This window comes from Ixodes scapularis, unplaced genomic scaffold (assembly GCF_016920785.2).
Source record: "Ixodes scapularis isolate PalLabHiFi unplaced genomic scaffold, ASM1692078v2 PGA_scaffold6__148_contigs__length_123643588, whole genome shotgun sequence".
NCBI lineage: Eukaryota > Metazoa > Arthropoda > Arachnida > Ixodida > Ixodidae > Ixodes > Ixodes scapularis.
Window position 1 is genome coordinate 88,469,901 of NW_024609881.1, and position 23,375 is coordinate 88,493,275.

The 23,375-nt window shown below is 42.9% G+C and overlaps 1 protein-coding gene across 1 annotated transcript; it reads right to left on the reverse strand.

The window, feature by feature from the left end:
* Positions 1-938: 938 nt before the first annotated feature.
* LOC120838909 (cytochrome P450 6B5-like) lies at positions 939-10,147 on the reverse strand. Its single transcript, XM_040209045.1, has 8 exons — positions 10,089-10,147; positions 9,463-9,559; positions 7,562-7,614; positions 7,249-7,345; positions 4,613-4,738; positions 3,437-3,674; positions 1,950-2,080; positions 939-1,049 (listed from the first exon to the last, which is right to left on the reverse strand). The coding sequence occupies exons 1-8, from the start codon at positions 10,145-10,147 to the stop codon at positions 939-941; spliced, it is 912 nt and encodes a 303-aa protein (XP_040064979.1).
* Between the last annotated feature and the right edge of the window lie 13,228 nt (positions 10,148-23,375).

The window sequence follows — 23,375 nt, forward strand, 5'->3', positions numbered from 1 at the left end:
GCAAGCTACATAGGTCCTCGGGCAGTATTCGAAACTTTCTGTCGTTATTCGTGCATCCTATGACCGAGCAATGGTGTCCCGATGACCGGGGGACTGTTACCATCGAATCTCGTTAGTCTAATTAAGTTTGCGAGTTCAAAACAGAAAAGAAAGCGCGAACGAAGTTGGGGCACAGCAGACACCCAGCACCGGCCAAGCCTCTCATCCCCGGGACTTTCACCCTTTCTACACAACCAGAAAGGAGGAAAGCGCCGGTAGCCCTTTCCCCTTTTCTCTCTCGCCCTTTTTCAGTAAAACGGTCTAGAGAACCGCAGCGCCGCCGCGTAGATCCGGGACCTTTCTATGCTCGCCATTCGTTGACGCCTTATCCCACTAGCCCTATCTATATGCGCCATTTTTTCCGCCGCTTGGTCGCGGGTATGTCGATGGGTCATTTCTTCTTTCCCTACTTTATAAACCGCATTTGTTTCTTATATGATCTCAAATACTGAGCAAAAACTACTTTCATACATAATTGAAACGGTTCACGACACTTATATTTTGTATATCGACTAAAAAAAAGATTTTAGCGGTTCTGACCAGTAGTAAGCCCAGGACCAAAGACGTCGTATATCGCGCGCTTTGGCACCGTGGGTCGCACCCGTAGGCGGAGGATGTTTCTGCGTCGTCCGGTTAAAATATGACGCACTGATATTTAGTTACTCTCTCCGTGCCCGCTGGCTTGCCCGAACCCCAAGAGACGTGGAAACCGCAAAAAAGGTAGCCGCTTAAATATGGTTGCAGGGCCCCTTTAAGAATGTAGTGTAAGATCAAATTGACAGAGCCACATTCCTCATTTATTTCGTGTCGTAAAAATTTCCCTCTATATTTTAAGAACTCTAATGTTGAATTGTCCGACAAAGGTCATTGCTCTTTGAACTATCTATCAAAAATAAAAATTATATTTTACCCTCTGAGCTTTTGGCGTTCATCAATGCGATTTTATTGAAGGGGTGCTTGTTAATCACTTCCACTTCCAAGAAATGTTGCAACATATCATTTCTTTGTATCTGGAAGAAATATCGCCGATAATTGCAGGTGCTCTATATATTACACCTACGTAGAAAACGCTACACAGGAAAAAAAGACAATCTATATAAAAATGCATATAAAATATTTAAGAGGTTATACATGACTAAACTAAGAAACATGGGTAATACTTAGTTTAAAAAATAGAGTTTTACATTTGGAACGATCCTAAATATAAGTGAAGAAGTTGACCTGCAATTTCTTAATGATGTGCGAAACCAAACCTTTCTATTAGTACCAATATATCAAAGGATGATTTAGCATATGAAAATTTAGTAAGCAAAGGGTCGACGGTGCAAGGGTAATTTTTTTGTTAATAGTTCAGCGGTTTACTGTCTCAAATATGGCAAAAATACACTAAATTTTTAAGCCCTAAGCACATTTGGAGTCCAGTCGCAAACTCAGTGATAATGGCAAACACATCACGATCAGTTGTCGAACATCGTCTAGATATTAACGGCGAGATTAAAATAACTAAGAGATTTCTCTGTCAATTTGATTTTAATTCTGTAAACGTTATCATTTAAAAACCACAACCCTCCATTTTGGTAGTTAAAACAAATGGTAACCTGTGGCATGACAACTTTATAACATTATACATATACCGAGAAAAAGGAACACATGCCGCAAGATTTAGTGTTCTCAGTTTCGCAACCCTATTATCTTGCTGATAACTAGAAACATACTCTAAAAACTTCTGAAGTATAGTTAAACTTTCAGCATATATTAAAATGGCAAACAGTGGTACCTTCACATTTAATGTCATTACAATAAACGTTCTTGATAAAATATCACAAACCTCTATTCGGTTCTCTTTAAACACAATTCGAACCTTTGGTTTGACAATTACAGATATAAATGCAAGAAAAAGAAACACATACACCAAGATTTTGCGTTCTCAGTCTTACAACCATCTTCATCTCTTGAGCAAATATTTCCATGGTGAAACTTCCGAGTATACGATTAAGCCATGATAATGGTTTGATAAATCCTCCAAGTGTTGTCGTGCACTCTGAGAAAGGAAATTGGAGCAAAAGTAGATATCGACAGAAAGTTATGATTTTACAAGGCTATATACAACTCATTTTTTCTTTAAAAAAGCCGTCTGTAAATAATTTACAGTGTACATAGCCGCATAAATTTTTAACCTATTTTTGATTGAAATTTTTTTCTAGAATGTGTTTACTGTCATTTATTCACTCACTCGCTCATTCATTATTTCATTCAATTTTCATGTTACGTGCTCTTGAAGTGCTGATAGCTCGGTAATGATACAGGTAAAGATATTTGAGGTTTGCCAGAAATGATACAAAATTTGAGGTGAAAGGATATTCCGTTGCGATATTGGTGTGTTAAAAGGTTTGAACACGGGTGCAGGGACAGAGTGGGAATATTTTATTATCGAACGATTTTAATAAATAAAAAAACAAGTTCCCGGTCATCGCAAAAGAACACTATATTTTAAATAGGAATACATGAAACGATAATTAATAGAGAACGGGCATGAATACGAATAAACACGAATATATGAAGGTATAAAACATAAAGGACGGTTTGTCCTCTATGTTTTATTCTATCGTGTTTTCGTATCTAATTCACGAACACACTCCCTTGTTTTCAATTAATGTTTTAAAACTTTCGAAATTTAAGCGACTTGTCGACCAGGTGCAATTTAGCTGTATTTAAAAAAGTACTTGAGGATAATGTTACTAATGCAGAGGTGCAAGCGAGATGGAAAATAATAACGATATTCATCCCTGGAGAAGAAAAACAAGGGGGAGAAAGGACAAACACAAATCTCCAAGCACAGCATAGAGGCTGGTGCGTGACCGAAAAAATAAGCCTGCTCGTGGTATCGAAGCAGGGACCGCTCAACTTCCATTGGAGCGCTCTACGACTGAGCTAGCCAGGAGTTGTCAGTAGAGCAAACGGGTTGTATCAGATGCAACCAGGCTAACACCAAAAGAGTAACGGCATGCATTTTAAGGTTATGAGAATGATGCTGTTATTGCAAAGGTGCAAACGAACTGGGTAAGAATAGCGATATTAATCCCTGGAAAAAAAAAAAAAAGGAATCAAAGGACACACATAATCCTCATAACACCACTAGGTGACTTGGGCGCGATCAAAAAAGTAAGTTTAAGAAATATTTGCCCACGAAATAAAATATACCTCTTAATTTGGAGCATTTTCTGGTCTGGTTCTCTCTTGTAGAAAAAAAACTAAGTTGCTCTTCAGAGTGTCACCCAAAAGAAATTACTTATCGTCGGCACTTGTGCGAGTGACGAAACATTTTTGGCCACGGCCCGCCACTTAAAATATAATATTGAGGAACAAGGTGCGTATGCCGGAAAAAAGTATATCTTACGTGCTACGGCGTGAAAAGGGCCTTTCATCATACCGGGAATAACACCTTCAGCTTGGACGTAGAAAGGATTTTTCTTGTTATGCTGAAAGTCGGTGTCTATTCCGAAAGCGGCTCGACATATGAAGTCCATGGAAAGAGCTTGGAAAGCGTCGAGCATTGATTCCTCTCTCCTTTCACCGGCAAGTTTGTCAAGTTGATTTATAAAGATGTCTCCTTGCTCAACGAGATAAGGCATCATCTGAAAATAAAGATGAAGAGACAGACGGTCTTCGCTTTCGGGATGACGTTCCGAGTTTTGCTACATGGAAATGGAGGGGTGATATACAGAGAACGCAGTGATATATATATATATATATATCAGCGTCATATAGGTAAGAATACAGGGTCTGATAGTAGAAGAAACACCCTTTTTATCGATTCACATAAAAAGTTCGAATGCCACGCGGATATGAATCTAGCGATCATGATAGAGTACGAAAGTTTGAGAGGACTTCACCTGTATCGCAAGATAAAAAAAAAAATTGGTATTTATTTGTGAACCGAGGTCCACGTAAGCCGAATATTTGTCGACACAAAAACGTCACTTTGAAAGCACGTGACATTTGAGGGTAGAGTGAGTAGGCAGGTAAGCTGGTTGATGTTGCACATTTTTGAAAAACCGGAGACGACGGACGAAAAACACACAAAACGCCCAGGAGACGTTTCGTGTGTTGTCCCCTTTTTCCTCCGTTGTCTTCGGTTTTTCAAAAATGTGCAACGCGACATTTGTTTTCATGAAATATTCGTCTCACTTAGAAAGAAGACGGGACGTTCTCCTTGCAGAAATTCGGTTCACTGAAAGAAATACCACTCGCCCCAACAGAGCCATTCCTTTGTTAGAGGACTAGGTGAACGTCGGTTCAGAACAATTTTATTTTCTCTTTTTATTTCCTGTCCAGGTGGCGTCGTATTCTTAAACATACGGATTCAATTACCACCACTATCGTAATAGGCAGACGGAGTTAAAACTTCTGTTGCTTAGTCTATTTACGAAAGCGGCAAAACTGAATAATATTTCCGATATTAGATTAGTAATCCCTTGTTTCAATTTAGAGCGATGGTCTTTTCTTTCGCGTGACTTATGCGATATCGTTTCTTATAACCTAGACCTAAGAAATCTAGTTCTGCTCCAAATACCTGTTTCAGTTTGTGCGAAGTAAACTCCGGCGAGGGGCAGCTTCGAAGAAATCGCCATTGCGATCCCTTGGCGTGAATCAAGGACTCTCCAAGGGAAGGGTGCACCTGATCTGTTCTCATTGTAACCTGGAATAGAAAGTTTATTATGTAAACTACTTGACAAGGTTAAAAAAAACGAGGGGTACGGTGAGGCTGCCGCATCTTTTTGTTGCACCTTAGCCAATCAGATTGCGACACTAGCCGATATGAACGCACAAGGACGGATAACGATGCAAGAAACGCAATCACAATGACCCGCACCCTTGGCTTTTTAAGTTGCTAGTGACATTGGTATGCGTCTTTAGAAAGTTTTAAAGAGGCAGAGCTGATCTACTATATCAGAAAAAAATTAGAGGTTTACAAATCTCTGTAACGCGAAATTAGAGTGCAGCTGTCGAGGAGGAGAAGGGGAGGGTACGGAGGATAGGGTACGCCCTTTTCCCTCCCTCGTACCTTCACCTCTTCCCCTTCTTCTTTCCACCACGTCCCCCTCCTCTATCCCCTCCTCCTACTCTCCTCCTGATTCCCCCTCATTTCCTCCTTCTCCTCCATACACTCCCCTCCTGGTCCTGCGTACCCTCGCATCCTCCTCCTCCTTCATACTCCCTCTCCTCCCAGTTTTCCGCTAAATTTAGCTGTAAATTGATGCAACCTGACCTGAATACCAATTTAGCTTTCCAGCCAAATAGAGCGGGGAAAGTGATGTCGCCTGACTTGGTGGTGTCAGGTCACCTATGAACATATTCAGTTTCTCCGCTAGATTTAGCGTGAAAATCGGCGTCACGTGACCTCAACACCATTTCAGTTCCTAGCGGGCAAGCGAATTGTTGTTGAGATTATGTGACGTACATTTTCCTGCTAAATCTAACGGAGAAACTGAATTTGTTCGTTGCATCTAGCGAAGAAACTGAATTTATCCGCCAAATCTTTCGAAGAAACTGAATTTCCCCGCCAAATTTACCGGAATGAAATTGGTGTTAAAGGGACGTAACGTCAATTTTCCCGCTAAATTTAGCGCGGTTACAGCGATGCCGACGCCGAAGTCGCTAAACACGGAAGCGGTCGCCCAGGAGCTGCGTTTAATATGGCAGCCACATTTACCTTCAAAGTCTTACATTGTAGAAAAACGCATTATAGAGAATTTGGGAGTTAATTGGTCTGTCACGTGATGCATATCTTCGCACTAAATTTAGCGGGATATTTTGAACGAACAGTTGTATAGGTCACGCACGCGACGTCAGGTTATGTGCCGTCGATTTTCCTCCGCTAAATTTGGCGGGGAAAGTGAGTTGGTGTCAAGGCCTCAATTTTCATGCTAAATTTAGCGGGGAAGTTGAGTTGACCTATAGGTCACATGACATCAGACGTCGTCATGTAACCACACTTCTTCGGCTGAACATAGGGGAAAATGCAGAGACGGGAAAACGGGCGGACTGACGGACAAAATGTTGGGATTGGGGGCCGCGTTAAGAATGCTTTAAAAAAACGATGATCTTATTTTAATTATTTCTGTTAAGTCTGTGACGAATTATGTAGTCTTAAAAAGGTTTAAAAAACAAGTTCGAAAAAAAAAAAGATACACACGCGGAGGCTGAGACATAATGGGGATGAAACGAAAGTAAACCACAAACAACTATCTGAAAAGACGCAATAAAAGAATGACTGTGTCAGGACGTTTGCTTTTCGTAGGAACAAACGTCTTAACTTTAAAATATTGGTTGCTAACAAAAAAAAACGCACGTTCTTATAGAATTTAAATGGGCATGCGTTTTTTAAGATGATTAGATTAAAATTTACCCCTATAAATATAAGGGTCTGTTATAATTACACGACTCCAAGGACATCATATAAAATTATTAATTTGCTGTTCATCGGTATACACACCGTCAAGATATTAATCATTGTTGTTTGATGTGCTTTCGTCGTCATTTCGATTTGGCTTATTGGCAGCACCTTGCGGTGCCCTCGAAATTTAAAATAGAGCAGAAAACTGAGCATATTTAAAATGGCGCGTGTAATATCGTACGGTTAAAAAAGTAAGATAAAAGAATGCAGTGAATGAATGCATTTGGGGGTTTATGGTGGAGCAAAAATAATACTGTCAAATCACTAGAAGGAAACAGGAATATACATCCCTGGTAAGTTCTCTTTACCTTTAATGAATATAAATTGTCAAACTAAATTCCCACATCCATTAAATAAAGTAATCAATAAAAATAACAAACTAGGCTTCCTAACCTATCTTTAAAACCTTTGTCGCTCTTCGGTTTCAAAGTGTGTCAGACGAATAAGGTAGTAATAATGTTCGCTCATGATAGCTCTAAAGGCGCTTATGTTGTTATAAAAAAGAACGCCTACATCAGTCTCAATTCTAGTCATAATTTATGTATTCACAAAAACAAATCCTATGCTGACAACTGCGCTATTCGTGGGCTCTACTTATTGAATACTTAGAAATATTGCTCTTTTTTAGGTCTATATTGGTACAGAAAGGCAAAGACCTCATGGACTTACAGAATATTGAGTAAACGTCATAAACCTTGGTTCATTTATATCGACCGATTCTATTTTTTTTTAACATGGCTAAAACAACTTACCCCGCGGTCCACGAAGTTTTTGAAGTTTGTCACAAAAACATAATCCAAAAAGCCAATGTCCTTGATCACGAGAATGGGAACATCACCGTTGTAAAACCTGTAAGGATATCAACATTCAGTGGTTCCAAAATATCTACGAATGAATGTATACAATCCACCCTGCGAGTCATTACAAATAAAACTTATATTTATACAGTCTATATCATAATTATAAGTACAAAAACCATTAAAGTATAAAAATTATAACATGGCACTTGCTTCGCATGTTAAAGTAATAAATAAAACGTTATTGCTTTGAAATCGTTGCACTTACCCAAATATATTACCGTATTTATCACACCACTCTTGCAAAGCATAGTGACGCCCCTGCACAAAGAACACAGTCGGATGAGTAACATTAAACTCATATATTGGATTCGTAAGGCAAAGCCTCGAAACAAAAGCATTTCGAACTTATATCAGGGAATGGCACAATACATTAAGGTGATTATTTGCTGGGTCGCAAATGCGAAACACTACAGAGAAATTGAACACTCCAAGAAAACATACTTGCAACGCGAATTTGTCAGACTGCACAGGAAAAGAGGAACCGTGGTCAAGACGACACTGGTTCAACGCTTAATGTCACCTGATTAAACTGTCAGAAACGATTTTCACTGGAAAAAGTAGTTTTGTTTTTGACAGCCACCACTATTTCTATTGTGCATTTCCGGGATTCGCGAGTCGCAGTCTTCGCATAGGAACTTTTCCAGTATTGATGAAACGCTTTGTCAGGAATGAAATTATGTTCTGAAATATTGGCGTGTTATTCAAGCGGTTGGTCCTAGATACAGCTGTATGCTGAGCTTTAGACGATGCGCCGTTTATGCCAGCGATTGGCAAGAAAATGCGGTTGGGTTTTCTCGAGAGAACCTGTAGTTTACTGAAAACGCCGAAGAGGTTAAGCAATACAGAAGAGGCTCTACGCTAGAGTACAGCTTAACATTTTGAGTGGGCAAATAAGATGTGCCCTACCTCTACGCTAGGGCACGGCTCGACACATGCAGAACGAAAATTTTGATCTGAGTAAGGCTGTAGCATAATCTGTGAAAAAAATATTTATTTATAGGAGACAGACTATTGTGTGCTCATAAAGTAAATTAAGGCCTGTGTGCCTCCAACCTAGGCCATATTTCTCGTATTCTGCTTTTCGAGACACGGTACTATGCAGTGGCATTTCGAGCACGCCTCGAGGTCACTCTTTTGAGCGACCTCACGGGGCCTTTGTTCATTCGAAACTGTAACTTAGTAGTTTTCGTAGTCATGGAATACCGAGTTTATTACTAATTTCAGTATATCAGTGTTCGCCATATGGCGCGTGGTAAAGCTACACAAATTCGTCATATTTTAACAATGAAGGCTCATACGGAAATAGAAGTCGGCCAAAGCACGCAATCGAAAATTGACACCCGAAGATAACCCATTGTCTTTTATCGCTTGCTCATACGTAGAAAAAACTATTGCTGTTCAGTTGGGAGGGGTAGGGAGAGAACCAAAACAGAATCCACGGGAGAACGCGCCCGAGTATACTCGGGCCTGGCATTCAAAGTGGTCTGAAACAGTATTATACCCCTGTCAGACGGGCAAGTTAAATGACCTTTTAACAAAATGACATTACAGCTCGGCCAATCCGCGGGTTTAATACACCACGCTGCGCGTGCTCGCGCCACGTGCAGAATCAGTATCACGAGCTGATTCGCCGTGCGGTGAATCACATTCGATCAAAATGACATTTACTTTAACGTCTGACAGAGGTATTAGATTACCTACTTTTAAGGTTGTTGTTTTTTTGTTTTGTTTTTTTACGGCAGCGAAATTATTTAACAAATCCGACACTCTAAAGGAAGACTTTGAGTCTACTTTCCTTCAGCACCTAAAGACAGCTGACAACGGCGGAGAGCGAAAGGATCCCAGCGAGTAACCGAAATCAGATTACGTTTATATTTGACCAAATGTTACGTGCGCAGAGATAATGAGAGAGAGAAAGGCCATTCTCCTGCTAAACATCGCGTTGTTTTCTGTCCAATCGTATTCCAAGGTTCAAAATGTGCGGGAATCCTCCATTTGTTCGCCGTGATCGGCTGCCTCCGTGTTTTGCAGCAAAATGAACTAACGCACGTTTTGTTTACAGGGTACGGTTATTTGAAATAACATATACAAATGAACGTAACTAACATTTCTGTGGTACTCTGCAAGGTTTCCCCAAATAATACTCGGCTCAGGTCCAAATATTCCGAGGTCCTTGAAGTAACTAAAGGTTTTCTTTCTCTTCCTACAAAAGAGAATGGGGTTCGACTTCTTTAAAAAATCAAGACTGCATGACTGCTTCACATAATATACATTACGAAGATAATATATACACTGTAAACATTTCGGAGCATCAACCTTGCCCAAAGCACTTGAGAAAGCTAATCGCTCGAATACTCTAAATAAATAGGGTACGGTAATATCGGGTACTCAATTACTTTTGTGCAATTAATCCATATTTATAAATGAAAATCTGTGTTTGAAAAATACACCTAATTCTGGTCATCATCAAATAACACTAAATCAGCTTATGTCACAAAATGTAAGGCACGCATATCATTAGTACGAAACCCGCACCTCCCCCCCCCCCCCCCCCCCCCCAAAGAGAAAAGTTCACCTGGAGCGCTTTTTTTAGTTCTAGGCTTATTATCGGACAGTATCTACAAACCAGAGCTTAAATGCGTTTTAGGGACACACTAGTGTTTCAGTTATATGCTGTTTTATTTAAGAATCATATTGTGACTTTGCCTGCGAAGGAATAAGGATTTGTTTACCTTATCAAAATGACAATTAAGGCCACGGTCAAGGCGATTCCGGTCGCAAGCAGATACATAGTATGGTACCCCAGTTTGTTCTATAAGGAAAATCCGGTTGGTGCACGTACCCTGATAGAAAGTAACCTCTGAGAGAAAAATAAAACAGAAATAGTTGGGTTAAAGGGATCCGCAGCGCCGCGATACTTGCGTGGACGGCCAGGTGTTTCTAAAATGTCAAAAACAGAAGCGAAAAAAATTCGTTGTCAAATTTAGAATTTTTTCCCTATTATATGATCATGTGTCCTGGATCATTTGTGATTTTACACGTTTTTTGTTGTCGTTTTTGTCAAAATCAAGGCACTTGCGACGCATGCATATGTTTTAAGGTTTTGGGAACGGTTTCCCTGCTGCGTATTTCCTCCGTGTCAGCTTTGAAGGGATTGCGTCCTTCCTATTACAGTTATCTTTCTATTTTCGTTAATTTTTGCTGCGCAGTTTGGAGCAGTCACTACGCATCGAAGTTCAGCGCAGTCGATTATCGTGTAATACGCCAAAACAACAGGGACAAAAAGCGAAGGGAGAACTAGACAGGACGCGGCGTAACTTTCAACTAAATTGTTTATTTGGATGTAAGAATTTAAAAAAAAAATTATGAAATATAAAAGCGGGCACACTTGGCAGAACACCCAAAGATATGGTCTAAAAACACCCCCCTCAAACGCCAGCGTCATTGGTTCTTCAAATAGTAGAATTCTTTATCAGTCAAGGACAAAGAGGGGGCGCTTATACAAGTATTGTCGTGGTGGGACCTAATCAGGAAGGCTTCGTGAATTTCTCTTGCCGTTTTTGTTTTGTAATGGCCCATGACACAGGTGTCACCAAAGATGGGGCTGCACTTTTCAGAGTTGGGCCCGCAATCGCAACGGTCACAGTGGACCGCTAATTGGCCAGACGGGGACTGCCTGATCGCCAACGCATGCTCTCTGACCCTATCATTAATGCACCTCCCCGTCTGGCCAACGTACACCTTACCACATGACAAGGGTATTTTGTGCGTGACACTGGTGGCGCACTCACGGAACTTAGTGACATGTTTTTTGCACGACTCTTTTGGCAAATCCGATTCCTCTCCTAATCTGCTTATCCTTTTACACACTGAAGATAGTTTATTTGGTGCTCACCAGTAATTTAATTAATTTTGAGTTTTGGCCGGAGTTGCCCTTTAAAGGGGTCATGAAACGCTTTTCCAACTTCTTCCTGTTTAGCTTTCCTCCTCAACTCATAAATCGCGCATTCCACCAAACAGTTCAAGAAGACGAAAAGAGGAGGCCCCTTTTGCTCGGAATCTGGTTTGTGTGCCCGGACAGAGCCATTGTCCCCCTAGAAGATTAGCCCGTCGCTCAAAGTTCAGACAAAAGTTGCGTTCCCAAACCCGTTCACCCCGAAGCTGACAGTGCTGTAGAAGCTACGAGCTCGTGGGGCCAGCCAGACTTGCAACGTGATCACGCTCCTTCGCGCATACCCAGGCGCAGATAATGAGGGCAGGTGATGAAAGGGAGGCGGCTGATTGATCCGGCAAGCGCGTAGCTTCCACCACAATGTCAGCTGAGGGGTGAAGGAACTAAGTGAGGTCCGGTTTCGTGTCACGTGCGTTTGGACCCGATGACGCGCTTTTGGGACCGCGGATGTGTCACAGTGAAAGGGCGATCGGAGAAGGTACGAAGGGGAGGAGGCACGAAATAGTCCGCTGTGTTTACAAATTTTCGCTCTGAAAATCAGGCTTTTGATTTTCTACCTTTTTTTCTTTTGACCCATTGAACAATGTGCTATTAGTAAAATACCGATCTAAAGTGATTTACCCCGATCCTAAATTCGTTTAATGGATCCTTTAACATAAATCACAACGCCAGCACATCGCTTTTGCGTGCTTGCAACGCTTTCACATTTGTAGCCTTCAAAATATGGCGCGTGATCTCTTTCTGTGAGCCATAATTCTGTAAACATTATTACATCAAGACGTAAACAAAGCGAGTAAAAAAATCGTTATTGCCATTGGTCTTATTTCTTAGACTTATTATATTAAAATGAACCGCAGCAAACTGCCCTTTCTTTTTATGAAAACACCTATTAAAATAAGACTGTTGTAAAGACCGTGCTCATTTAGACCTACTGGCGTGGGACACGTAAATTTTGCCATGAGCTCAAAAAACAAAGAAACACAACTTTCACTTTAGGCAATTTTTATCTAATTTTTGAGAGATCACCTTCATGCTCGATTCGAATAATTCCTTCGCCATCTTGTTTTCTTACGTACGAAATTCCTTCTCGGTGCCACACAAACTTGTAACCAAGGTACTTGGTCTTTATCCAGAGTTTCCTGTTTGACGCAGTCATGTTCTCTTGCAGGTACACATTATCTGCACTTGCTTCGCGCCTTGACTACTGCTTGTTCTGAAGCCACAAATTTCGCTCGTTTCCGTTAACAGAGCGCACGATAACCCCGGGCACTTCTTTTGCCTTATTTGGGACGCGATGAACAGCCTCTACGTTATAATTTGTCAACCTTGGCGCTTCGACTTTAAAAGCGATCGGGTTCAGTTTATCAAGCAGATCCTCATTTGGTATTTCAATGAGTTCGTGTAATTTGAGATTATTCACTCGTCCATACTGCTTCCGCCTGTTTAGTTTTTTTTTTTTTTTTTTTTATTTGAGCAGTTTCATCAGTCTTTCGCTCTTGCTCTAGTTCATTTATTTTCTTTTTTATTTCTCTGATGTCGCTGTCATGTTCTTTCATTTTATTTCAGTACTTTTTCATAGCTATCCCACATCAACTTTACCAATTTTTCAATGTGCATCACAGTTTCTTTTAATTCTACCAACTCGTCAACTTGCTGCTTTAGTGGTAAAAATACTGTCAACATCCCCATTATTCGAGTTAGCAGTTGATGCACGGCTGGCGGCTCTTCGAACGACTGCCTATCGTCCTGAGGGCTCCTGGCTCTTGCTTTTGATCCCTGGCACGTCTTACCTTTACAGGTTTCCTTGAATCCGCATTTGTGCACTTGGATAGCTTAGGGCTCTCGCGGTCCTTTGCGGGACGCCTTCTGTTTCCTGAGGCCTCTGTTGTTGGGTTGTAAGGTGCATCCATAGCATCCTCCCCGGATGACATTTGAGCTGCTGCGTGGCCGTCTAGCTCGGACGCTTCTTTCAGATTTGGACACTCCATATAACATTTGAGACATAACCTGTCACCAGAAACTAAGCCGAGAGATATCAGCCTTTGCGCCATAGTGTTAGAAATAACAGGAGTTCCGCAGCATGGTCTTCTGTGTTTCGCGAAGGGGTCCACGCACAGCATGGAGGTTGTGCGAGTCGTGTACTTAAAAAAGCTATATGTAAAAATGATGTGCGTAAACGTCCGAGAAAGTAAACTTGACCCTTTATCCATGACGGCAAATAGCATCCTGGTGGTTGTGTGGCAAGTCTAAAAACAGCTTGATCCATGTTGTTCGTACATAGTGTTTCAGATGGCAACTTCCTAGGCTGAACGAACAATCTGCTGCATAATCAATGGGACTGCAATTAAAAAGATTGTTGGCATATTTGAACAAACTGTTATAAACTGAGCCTCCTTTCTTAAGCACTCTCAGTTATGACATTGTTTCTGGTCAACTCTAGTCCTACATGCTTACAGCGGTGCTGCTCCGAGGCATAAATAGGGTACAAATGCCACTCACAAAATGCCTGAATATACCAGGAGGGGCAAGCGAATACCTATATTTAGGGGTTTTAGATCGGAGCACAACACTGAACTTTTTTATACAGGAAAGACATATACTTTACAAGACATGCATTTTACATACATGTACTAAAATTTGTACCATCGCTATATTGTTCCATACAAAGCACAGGAAGCAATACTATAAAGGCTACTGCTGCGAGTGTGGCTACACCTGATGTCTCATTCATTTGAAAGCGTGTGCAGGTAAGGCAAAAGTCTAAGTTTTGTGCAGGCGCCAATAGCTTTGCCAGCCTTCTACGTTGCAGTCGCTGCGGGTCGTCACAGTAATGGTTCCATTTTCACCCAACGAGCAACACTTTACTATTTACACCGCTGAGAATAATACATCGAAATTTGAAAGCTTGCAAGGCCAAATCGGTCAATCGTTCACGTTTCATAGTCGTCGTTCTTCTTTTCCTTTAACCCTTTTTCCGTACCCACGTGCCGGGGCATCTTAGCAGACTTCTTTTTTTTCTGCTTCTACTCCCTGTCCGTCTAACGCCAACAAAGGCTTATCCGACGTTACTTGCGACTTTATGTGCTATCTGTGAAACAAACTGACTTGAGAAAGAAAAAAATAGCCATTGGGCCTTTCCGTGAAATGTGTTTGTTCATTCGTAAAATTTTTTTCAGTGGACTTATTAGCTTTCAGCGTAACCATGGGAATCACAGACGACGGAACGTAAGGTCAGATACAGATGCTGCAGAGCTGACCAGGCAGTTTCTAAAAGATACATGGTGAGCATCTGACATACTACCGCTCCCCAGGAAACAGATGAGACATCCTTGGCGAGTCTACGTTAGACGCAGGACGCACCAAAATAATATTGGTGTTTTCAAAAAAAAAAATGGTATGGGAAGACACACCACCAACAGCTTGGTTTGAGGGTTAGGCCCTATCTGCAGCGACAGTACTGAAGTCTCTCATGCCACCGTCACTAACACAACATAGTGCGAGTAGTCACTCACTGTCTGGCATAATTAGGTTAACCTTGACGAAGCACGGAAGGTTCATAAGGGAGTGGACTATAAGTATGGATCAACATCGGAGACTGCCTCCAGACATTCTTTACGATAGCAGAGTGACCGCTATCTGTTGGAATTCGTTTCAGGATGCCAACAGCCTGTCTGAGACTTAGAGGAGAGGAATGATGTTTGAAAGTCGCAAAGGTGGTCGCTTGCCCACTGGTTTCTGTTTACCCTAATCTGCAGAGCGAACAGAACAAAAAAGCATACATGTTAGTCATTGTTTACTAATACAGTCATGTCCGTGGAGCGCTCATTAGCTAAGCTTAGATGATGCGAAAACTCCGAATGTTTAGGCCGATCTGTCTGGTTCGAAGACACACTCTGCGACACACATTGCAGATGGATGGTATCGGTACTTTGTTTTGCAATTAACTTGTACTGGTTAATGCGAAACGCCAAAGTTTTACCGTGAGTTGGTGCACTGTATTACACGTACCAGCCATTCAGATTGAATTCTTGAGTTGAAAACGAATAAAAAAAAGTGAAAGCCGTTTACAACTCCCTGTAACGTCGAATTAGAGCGCAGCTCTTGAGGAGGAGGAGGGAAGGGTACTGGGGGGGTCAAGTGATCTTGGGTGGGGGTCACGTGACCTAAAGGGGTCACGTGACGATGCCGATGCCGATGACGTCATCAGTAACGATGACGATGCGGATACTGATGACGTCATCAGTGACGTCACTGATGACGTCATCAGTGATGATGACAATGACGATGCCGGTGACGTCATCAGTGAAGATGACGTTGACGATGCGGATGCCAGTGACGTCATCAGTGACGTCACTGATGACGTCATCAGCGATGATGACGATGCGGATGGTGATGATGACGATGACGATGCGGATGCCGGTGACGTCATCAGTGACGTCACCGATGACGTTATCAGTGATGATGACAATGACGATGCGGATGCCGGTGACGTCATCAGTGATGATGACGATGACGATGCGGATGCCGGTGACGTCATCAGTAACGTCACTGATGTCGTCATCAGCGATGATGACGATGACGATGCGGATGCCGGTGACGTCATCAGTGATGATTACAATGACGATGCGGATGCCGGTGACGTCATCAATGATGATGACGATGACGATGCGGATGCCGGTGACGTCATCAGTGACGTCACTGATGACGTCATCGGGGGTCACGTGACCCCGGGGGTCACGTGACTTGGAGAGCCACGTGACTTTGGGCGTCACGTGACCCTGGGGGAGGGGTCACGTGACCTTGTGGTGACCTTGGGGAGTCACGTGACCTTGGGTGTCACGTGACGGCGACGGCGACGGCGACGCCGCTCAAGCCGGGAACGTGCCCCTAAGAGCTGCGCTCTAAAAGGTAATCATGTCTTTGGGGTAAATGTCGCGCGCTATGTATTTATTTTTAGTGCTATGACTGTGCTACACTATACTGCGTTTCACATAAGTGCAAGCGAAGCTAAAATTACAAGCGAGAAGCTGTTGTGAACTAAGCTTGCACTGCACTAACGCACATGCAGGCAGCTATGATCGAACATGTAGCTTTTTGACTTCGACCGTATTTAAAATGAGACGGGATATGGTTTATAACGCCTCCATGCAGATTCGACACAAAATGGAGAGCATCTACTCTTCATTGTCACCTGCGGAGATGGGGTTTGGAGGATCGCGAAATATTTATCTTACGGCTGTTTTTCAAGCAAAAGGTTACTGACTCCACGACGCAAGATTTACAAAGACCTGGTAGAAGTTAAAACGCGATGTGATTGTAAAGTAAGCGCAAGAAGCACCTCACCGGCACAATCGAACGACGTTTTTTTTTGTTGTTTTTTTTTTGTTATTTGTGGCGATTTGCGTTTTCACTGCGAGACTGGCCACGTGCGTTCGTTATTGTGCTTTTCTTGGTCTTTATCTTGTGTCTAAATGTCTCGAGAAGACAAAGAAGAGGCGTAGGGGTCACAAAGGTGCTCGTTCTTGCGAACTCGGCAAATCTTAACAGCGCTGCAATAACCAAAGGACTAACGGTCACCGCTACGGCACGGCCGCCATTACCGACGCCGATGTTGTATACCCCCAAACCGACCTCCCGACATGCGCGGGCTAGAAGCTTAGTCGGAATTATCAACAATGTCCTCTCCCACCTTCGCACCCTCTTTCCCGTGCTCAGAAGACGAAAATGAGCCCACTGGCAATGCATATATGGGTATTTAATCACTCAATATCAGTTCCCCTTTCCCGAAGGAGTGGTGTCTTTTCCCGTAAAACAAAAGCCTTCTTGGTGAAATCACGTGTGTGTTACGCTGCGTTTTGTGTCATTGCACTCGGTATATATAACACTGTTTACAAGCAAAGTACCCGCTTCGCCCACATTAGTGCCACTAAATAAGCTACGCTTCAGAGTAACGTCACTTGGCCATATTGTGTCTTAAAATCATGGTTGCCAGTTATCTGAAGCTTTATCTGAAATCACAGGAAGCGCTTTTCCGCCCTCCACAAATGTTCGAAAAGTTCGCGGCAGAGCAAAGCAATGTTACATAACCTTTCTAACACCGAACCGAATGCCGAGGAAGTCGCACTTTTGAATCATGACGATCGGCAGTTGCGTCTGCTCTGCATACGAGCCAAAATGGCGGCGCTCACAACAATGTCGGGGAACGGAGTGCCGATACTCTAAGCGCAGCTCATTTAGTGGCTCTAGCCCACATCAGCTAGCGAGGGGACGGCGTGTGTGCAGAAACAAAATTCGTACGAGATGAAACGTCTGGGCATTCGCAGTAGCGACAGCAGCGCCACCGCAGTGGGGTGACGTGAGACAGTCGAGTACGTTTATATAGTTTGTAAAATTTTAACAGCTCTTTTTGTATTCTTGGCTTGAGCGTCCCAAGCACTATCTTATAGATCCGCAGTAAATGCGAAGCGTAAACTACTCTGCTGTTTTTTTTTTGCAGGGGTGGTGGCGACGTTAGAACCCCGAGCTCTGATTGGTTCTGATTGAAGGGTAGTGGGTAGACCTCAATTCTAGCTTCCTTGATGTCTACCCACTATCCTTCAATCAGAGCCAATGAGAGCTCGGCGCCATTCTGACGTCACAACTCCTGCGTTTGAAGCAGACAAACTTTCACTCCACATAGAACTGTGGCGTCAGCCAATAACAACAGAAGAGGACGAATAATCGCCAAAAAGCCTGAATGCAGTTTTTTTTTTTATGTGTTACCGATATTTTAAAACAAAATTCGCGAAAACTACTCTAATGCGATTTGTGCTGGCGAGCCATACGGTCAGGTAGGACAGAGTGTAGGAGGATTATCTTCATGATGAGTTGGCTAATTAAATAAAATAGTTTAATATATTAATTGATGAAAATAAACAGGGTTCTAACTAGTCACTTGCTTATCGTCGTTCAATACCACCAACACTGTCGATTTCAGAAAGACTTGTAGCACGTGGGGTGCCTGTTGGAAGGCTAAGGTTACCACTCGTTCTACACGAGCAACGCTTACCGCTGGAATAACGCGTCCGAGCGCTATTTCCGTCGTTTATCGCCAGCGCCTTTTCACACTAACAAAGAGTCTGTGCGTCTACTTTCACATTCAACACTTGGAGAGCCAATCACGCAACGTACGGAGGCAGATCAGAGAATGACGATGGCGAAACATATGTTTAGACCAAAAAACGCACTCTGATTTGTGACATGAAGCAATGCAAGCGTGACGTTTTGCATTGCTTAGTGTCACAACTCAGGCGTTTTGTCACAACTTTTGGTTAAACATATGTATCGGCATCGTCATTCGCTGAGCTGCCTCCGTCAGTCGCGGTGATTGCCTCTCCGAGTGTTGTGCGTGAAAAAAAGACCCACAGACATTTTTTTAGAGTAAGAAAGCGCTGGCAATAAACGACGGAAACAGAGTGCGGGCGCGTTATTGCAGCGGTAAGCGTCGCTCGCAACACATACGGTGCTGGCGGTGCACCGCCAGCACATTATGTAGCACGGGTGTTGACTTCAGCACGGTGCCGGGCTTCTCACGTGCCAAAAGTATAAAGACTTCGAATCATACAGTCACATTCACTAATATCCGTAGCCTCCTTCCCAGACCCGAGAAGCTCAGTGGTTTTATTCACGATAATAATTCTGACATTGTCATTGCTACAGAAACGTGGTTAAAGCCTGAGATAAGTGACAGCAACATTTCCCCCCCTAACTTAATGTTTAATATTTACCGATGTGATCTGTCCGCACAGAGAGGAGGTGGTGTGCTAATAGCGGTAAAAAAATGCATTTCTTCCTTTCATATTATTACCAGCTCCAATATCGAGGCTACTTTTGTTTGTGTTACATCGTCCTGCACAAAAACTATTATCGGTGTCTGCTACAGACCTCCGAATTATAGCGGCATATTTTGCCACGAGCTTCATTCTCTGCTGCTTGAAATCAATGAGCGGTACCCAAGATCAAATGCCTTAGTCTTTGGCGACTTTAACTTCCCTAACATAGATTGGTTTAGTCTAACAACTAGTGGGTCCAGTGAAGCCAGGGATTTTCTCGATCTATGCTTAAACCATAATCTCACCCAAGTCGTCGACAAACCTACACGTGAAGACAACATCCTTGATCTTATTCCAACGACGTCCCCAGACCTGGTGACATCTATTTGCCAAAGGAAAGGCTTTAGCGACCACAATCTGCTGACCGTGGAGTTAACTTTACCCATCCATTATAGAAACCCATCCTCAAAAATGATCAAGGACTACTCCAAAGCCAATTTCGACGCAATGAGCAGCAATCTTTCTGCATATCTTCCTTTGTATACCGCCAGTTTTTACTCTAGGACCATACAACAGAACTGGTTACTTTTTAAGAATAAGTTAAAAAATCTCGTTGACCTGTTTGTACCCTCTGTACATATACGGAGCGATGATTGCAACCCATGGTATAACAAAGCATTAAGGTCCCTTAACAATAAAAAAAAGCGATTGTTTAGAAGAGCAAGGCATCTAGACTGCGACGCTGCCTGGGGTGCATACTTTTTGTGCCTTAAGACCTACACTCGGAACCTTCGTCTGGCTAAACACAAGTTCTTTTTTGAGGATCTTTTTGGTATCCTGCGTAACAACCCTAAAAAATTCTGGAAGATAATATCCCCCAACTCTCGCTCCTCCTCTATCCAGCTAAACGACGAGGACGGGTCCCCGATATCTGAAGCGGACTGTGCCACAGTATGAAATGACTATTTTTTGTCTGTGTTTACATTAGAAGACGCCGACGTCCCTATATTGGCAGCACTACCGTACGAGTCAATGGAACCTATTGACATCTCATGCGCTGGAATAGCGAAACTCCTTGACAACTTGAAATTGACATCCTCTGGAGGACCTGACGACATCACCCCAAAATTCTTCATTGCACCAAAGCAATATCCAGTGGATTTTTCTACTTAATATTCTCGCAGTCCTTATCGCAGGGATGCCTACCATCCGACTGGAAACTGGGTAAGGTCGTTCCGGTCTTTAAAAATGGGGATCGTTCTTCGGCTTCGAATTACCGCCCTATATCTCTAACCTGCGTAGCCTCAAAACTCCAAGAGCATATTATCTACTCAAACGTTGTGTCTCATCTTGAGAGTAATAACTTATTTTACAACAAGCAACACGGTTTTCGTAAGGGTCTGTCTTGTGAGACGCAACTCGTAGAATTCACCTACGAGTTATACACTAATTTTGAATCCGACTACCGAAGTGATGCCCTATTTTTAGACTTTTTAAAGGCTTTCGACCGCGTTGCTCACTGTCGCCTGCTTGCCAAACTTTCATGCCTCGGAATTGACCCTCTCGTTCTCTCCTGGATCCAGGATTTCCTCTCCTGTCGCACTCAACTCAACAACAATTAATAGCTCCTCATCCACCCGCGCTGACGCTACTTCGGGAGTTCGCCAGGGCTCGGTTCTTGGTCCCCTACTCTTTCTGATCTTTATTAATGACATTCCATGATTTCCTATAACATCCGCCTTTTCGCTGACGACTGCGTCCTATACCGAAGAATAGCTTCTTTTGAAGGCCATCTTTTACTTCAAAGAGACCGGGACGAAATCCAGGCATGATGCACCAGGTGGTTAATGACGCTAAACAAATCTAAATGCAAGTTAGTCCAGTTTTCACGAAAACGGCGAGCATCTCAGTTCTCGTACAAGTTAGAAAATAACTTAGTCGAAGACGTCCCGTCCAATAAATACCTCGGTGTGACTCTAACTAACGATCTTACGTGGAACGCTCACATCGAACTTATATGCGCCGAGGCGTCTCGCTGCCTCGGTTACATAAGACGAAACCTGAAATCGGCTCCCCCGTTCGTGCGAAAATTGGCTTATGAGACATACATTCGACCCAAATTAGAATATGCTGCGGCCATTTGGAGCGCTCACCAAGTATACTTATTAAATCATCTCGAGGCAGTCCAGAACCGCGCTGGCAGGTTTATTTTGAAGAAATACGATTGGTCGGTTAGTGTATTCGCCCTAAACAGCGAACTGAACCTTCCTTTACTAAACGTCCGCCGTAAGATAGCGCGACTCTGTCTCTTTCACAAAATTTACTACTACCTCCCTGCGCTCCGAGACCCGCTCCTCCTACCCCCCAGGCGATCTTCATCGCGGCTAAATCACCCGTGTCACGTTTCCTGCATCTCAGGCAGCATATCCTATTTTAACTCCTCCTTCTTCCCTCGTACTATTGTAGACTGGAACGACCTCCCCTCACTTATTGTGACCCGGACGGATCCCACCACATTTCGCAACGCACTTTGTGCACATTTATGTTAGTCCCACTGTGCCTTTTTTATTTGTTTGTCTTGTGCTTTACTGGCTGTATCAATGTTTTCATCCCCTTACATCCCCATATACCCAGACTAATTTGTGTATTGCCGTTGCTCGTGGCGATGCCACGTTGTTTTGCAGCATCTCATATATTCGCATATGTCGTTGTTACTGTTTTATACTCTTGTGTTATGTACCCCCCCCCCCCCCCCCCTTATGTAATGCCCTCATCAAGAGCCTTTAAGGGAACTTGAGTAAAAAAAAATGACTGGTTTGCGCTAATCTTCAATGACGCTGAGCAAGTTTTAATTGGATCATTCCATGTGAAACGTCCCAGACGTAACGCTCGACCCCTCCCGATTTCAAAAAAAAAAAAAAAAAATGCATGGCCTTTTGCCGCAACATCTGTAGCCATGCCCTGAAATATTTTTGCCGAAGAAACGTTTTGATGATGTGAGCGCGGTTTTAACTTTTAAAAAACACAATGAAACTAGGCATCACTCGATAATCGAGAAAAAATCAGCTTTTTAGTGAAACACCCAACAATATTTTTGTCAAATTTGCGCAGATTTCGACTTACAACGGGTTGGGCTTGTAAAGTTTTGTTTCATTTAGATATTAAAAGAAAAAAAAACGAAACAACTTTGAAAAATGTAATATTTTTGTTATTTTATCAAACGAAATCTAATTGCTCGTGGGACTTAATAGAACTTTTTACCGGCTGCCCTGCAGGTATATAATCTAAAAAAATGTTTAAAACCGCTCAAATAAATATTTCGCAGTAAACAAAAATCGCGAAGTTGCAAGAAAGTGGGTTTTGACGCATAAGCAGCTGTTTATTTCACCCTGAGTTGGTTCAACTAAAAATACAAATTGTGGTTGGCTCGGAAGACCAATCGATAGTCGTTTGATTCTGAAATTTTAATCAAGGTAATTTTTGTTTAACGTGAGAAAACAATTATTGAAGTTGAACTCTCGCACCACAATCCGACGTCGCTTCTTAACGCCTCTTAGCCGCACAGCACGCCACCTGCGACGACAGCTGACACGATTAGGTCCAAAGAAAGAAGGGAGTTTTCTGCCGCTTCCCCTTGTCCGTCTTTCCGGCTTCAAGGGAAGAAACGGCGGGCATCGTGTGATAATGGGGGGTGCTGCCAATGCGTAGCCATAGGAGGCCCGTTGTGCCCTTTTACCCTAGGGCGGCTCGAAAGGCGACGCCTAATACGGGCGGCATCAGTTGACGTAGACTTCTCCTAAAAGGGAAACGCGATGAAATTGATCATACTGCGGGGAAAAGCGGAACTGTTCAGCGACGCAAGAATTTGCCGTTTCAAAGACGATTAAAACACAAACGAGGCGTGAGCCTCCAACTGCGCACATTCATTAGCACCACATTGCATCGTCGTATGAAATTGCCCGTTCACAGGGCTTTTGTGTTGCTGTCTACATCTGTCCTGACGTCGAGAAGAGAGAGTGATTGCGATGAGTACGTAAGAAACAGCTAGCTTACTAGCGGATGCTCTTACCTGGCAGCGCTAAGCATTTGTTGGTATCAAGACACTGGAAGTCCAAAGGAGGACACAGCCGCGCAAAACGGTCAAGATGGGAAAAGCCATCAAGCAATAAAAGTAGAAAAAAGCCTCTTCAGCCAAGATGTACCCGACAACTCTAGGTCCTGCTTTCTACCTGCGTGCGCACACCGTGACACCGTCA